The 3573-nt window shown below is 45.2% G+C and overlaps 1 protein-coding gene across 1 annotated transcript; it reads left to right on the plus strand.

Annotated features, from left to right (window-relative positions):
* Positions 1-384: 384 nt before the first annotated feature.
* On the plus strand, positions 385-1617 carry htr1aa (5-hydroxytryptamine (serotonin) receptor 1A a). Its single transcript, XM_063187656.1, has one exon. The coding sequence runs from the start codon at positions 385-387 to the stop codon at positions 1615-1617; it is 1233 nt and encodes a 410-aa protein (XP_063043726.1).
* The last annotated feature ends 1956 nt before the right edge of the window (positions 1618-3573 follow it).

The raw sequence follows: 3573 nt of genomic DNA on the forward strand, positions 1-3573 counted from the left end.
CTGTCTCTCATGGCACCTCCAAAGTGCGCAGACAAGCGCACAAATAGGCGCGCGTTCAGCTTCAGTCTCGCACACACGCGGGCACACACCCCTCTGTTCACAACACCGCTGGAGAGGGAAACGGTTGGTCGTGGAGTTAAAAACGTGGAGCTTGGCAACGAGTTCTTGCTCCTGCTATTTGACTGACGCCTCGCCACAGTTGATATAAATAATTCCTGAGCATTTACAACAGGTTTACATGTTGCGACTTCTCGGGGTTTTTTTCTGGTTACCGAAATTCATCTGTCGGCATGCGTCCACTCAGTCTCGGCATCTCGCTGCCGGAAACTGGGACCTTGGCGAGAAAGGATTGACATTCCGCCACACTGTTTGCGCTACACCGAGATGGAGAGCGCAAACAACAGCACCTACCCAGACATCACAGACTGGGACAATCAAACAGAATTGGTGCCCGAAGTTGCGTTAAGCTATCAAATTGTCACCTCGTCACTTCTCGGACTTTTAATTTTATGCTCCATTTTCGGCAACTCCTGTGTCATCGCGGCTATCGCCATCGAGAGGTCTCTCCAAAATGTTGCCAACTACCTAATCGGCTCTCTGGCCGTCACGGACTTGATGGTGTCGGTGTTGGTTCTACCCATGGCGGCTCTGTATCAGGTGCTGAACAAATGGACACTCGGTCAAGAGATTTGCGACATTTTCATCTCCCTAGACGTGCTGTGTTGCACCTCGTCCATTCTCCATCTGTGCGCAATAGCGCTTGACAGGTACTGGGCGATCACGGACCCCATAGACTACGTGAATAAAAGAACACCGCGGAGAGCGGCGATACTCATCAGTCTAACGTGGCTGATTGGCTTTTCTGTTTCGATACCACCTATGCTGGGATGGAGAAAGGCCGAAGATCGCGCGGACCCCGACGCTTGCACCATCAGCCAAGACCCGGGATACACCATCTACTCTACTTTTGGCGCGTTTTACATCCCGCTCATTGTCATGCTGGTCCTCTACGGGAAGATCTTCAAAGCGGCCAGATTCAGAATACGAAAGACGGTGAAGAAACCCCAGAAGGAGAAATCGTCAGATAAGTGTTTCCCCGTGTCGCCTGCGATTTTCCACCGGAAACCTACCGAAGTGACTTACAATAACTGGAAGGAGGGCGCGGAGAGCCCAGGTGCCTCGTGCGTAAACGGCGGCGCCCTGCACAGCCGAGAGACCAGCGGAGAGTCGCTGGAGTTGGTGGCGAGCAACTCCAAATGTCACCTTCCCCTTCCTAACACCCCGCAGTCGGTGCTGGATTCCGAGAGGCGAAATGCCAAGAACATTGAAGCGAAAAGGAAAATGGCACTGGCGAGAGAGCGCAAAACGGTCAAAACGCTGGGAATCATTATGGGCACTTTCATCTTTTGCTGGTTACCGTTTTTCATCGTGGCTCTGGTTCTACCTTTCTGTAAACTGAACTGCTTTATGCCAGATTGGTTAGGGGCGGTCATCAACTGGCTTGGCTACTCCAATTCTCTCCTGAACCCTATTATTTACGCCTACTTCAACAGAGACTTTCAAAACGCCTTCAAGAAAATATTTAAGTGCAAAAATCTCAGACCAATGAATTGTTGAAGGTGAACAAAAACGCCTGCCATTGTCATGGACACCATCGCTGTATCTGTGACATTAAAACCGTGACTCAGCGTCGTCATAAAAAAGACAGCTGTTGACTTCAAAAACTGTCTTACACTGTCTATGTGGTCAGAGTGGTGGTCGACAGCGGACCGGAAACAGTTGCTCCAGATGTTCCATTTCAGTATTTATGAGCATACATAAAATGGACAGTCTCTTGTCGTAAGGATAACATCTGCTTTATGGCATACATACTTAATAAATGAATACATCTAACTCGGCTGTCATCGTCATTGTTGCTCTCAGTATATTAAGGGATGAGACTTATGGCGGACAGATGTTGGCAATAGTTTTTAATAGGCCTACCAAGGGAATCTTAATGCATGCAAAAGTCATGCCATGCGCTATTAAAATGCACAAGTAGGCAATGTGTTTATTATGCCTACAATACTCATTTGCAATATGTCTGTCTAGACCCTACATAATTCACTATGATACGAATATCTAAAATAACACTCTCTCCTTAATTAGTCAGATATGAAATTGCTTCTTGATACTATCAAATGATTATCACACATGCCATTCAAATGACGAAAGTATTAAATGCAGATTGACATCAAAACAAACATTACATCAAATGGTATGGTAGACCTATCAAAAATGCTACAGCTAATATGCAAAAAAAGACAAATAATTCAGTGCAGTCATGTCAGCAACGCATTGTAGAGTGAATTTTCAGAGTGAGATTGGAAATTATGCCCCACGACTCTTCAGCTCTTTGGAGACTCTTCCTTAGAGAGCACTCTGATGCCAAATACACTCTAGAACCTTTGTCTCCAAACAAAGGCCCACGGGCCAAATCCGGCCCAGGCATGGCAAACATTTGGCCCGCCATGAGGTCAGATTAAATGAAAACATATATGTGTGATTTTCGATCATTAAAACTTCAGTGGGTTATATCTCTCCAAAGCATTCACAGAGAGTTAGATCTTATCCTTACAGTCTCATTACAGACAATGAAAATCTGTTCTCTGTCCAGACATCTAACGTACTTCTCATTGGGTTGGGGAGTTGATTTGGCCCGCAGCCTCATTTGCTCTACATAATTTGACCCTTGGAGAAAAATAATTGGAGACCACTGCTCTAGAATATGTTAAATCAAATCTCTAAGTTTGAATCAACACTGCGTTTTTTAAAGTGTACTGTATAAGGTAACCCTACCTTGGAGTATATGCCCAAAACCATTTTGTACTAGTAAATGTGTCTCTGTGGGTCATTCATAAGAATGACATCAGCAGGTCTTCTCACACAGCTACAACATGTAGGTTAACCATTTGCTAACCACAGGGATGTTGTGTTGGGCAAAGATGCCTGGCAATGTATTATGCAATGGCATAGGCCCATTATGTACTGGACTCATGAAACGTTAATGACATTCTTTCACACGCATGGCCCAGGCTATGAACACAGTGGGGGAGACGGTTGCTCGACTACCAGGCCTGCTACCAGTTTTGGCTGGGCTGGGGGAAAAAGTCATCAGAATAATTCTGAGTTATTGCATAGGCCTACATCGACAGCCACTAGGCGACCAAGCGTCATGTAGGGAAGATGTTCAAAATGTAGCCCCATATGAGAATTCTCTGTCATTCAGACAGAATTGGGCCACCTTCACACCTTTAATGAAAGATTGAAGACATACAGTAGGTCAGAGTGTGAGGTTTTACTGTGAGTGTTACTGAGGCCCTTAGGGTTAGTGCTGTTTTCATGAACCTGGTGCCTAGTTCCCCCCCAAACAATCTCTGTGATTGTGAATTATTAATGAAACATATTATGGAGCTGGCTTGTCGTGACGACTTACCGCAAATATACAATCTGGCATCAGCAGGGTTTTTTAAACATAATTCTTTTTTAATTTAACAATGAGGACGAACAAACAAAAAAGACAAAGCTGAGACA

The sequence above is a fragment of the Engraulis encrasicolus genome, chromosome 21, assembly GCF_034702125.1.
Source record: "Engraulis encrasicolus isolate BLACKSEA-1 chromosome 21, IST_EnEncr_1.0, whole genome shotgun sequence".
NCBI classification, from domain to species: Eukaryota; Metazoa; Chordata; class Actinopteri; order Clupeiformes; family Engraulidae; genus Engraulis; species Engraulis encrasicolus.

What these genes read in the sequence shown, in the direction of transcription:
- htr1aa (XM_063187656.1), top strand. Translation starts at nt 385, where the DNA reads ATGGAGAGCGCAAACAACAGCACCTACCCAGACATCACAGACTGGGAC.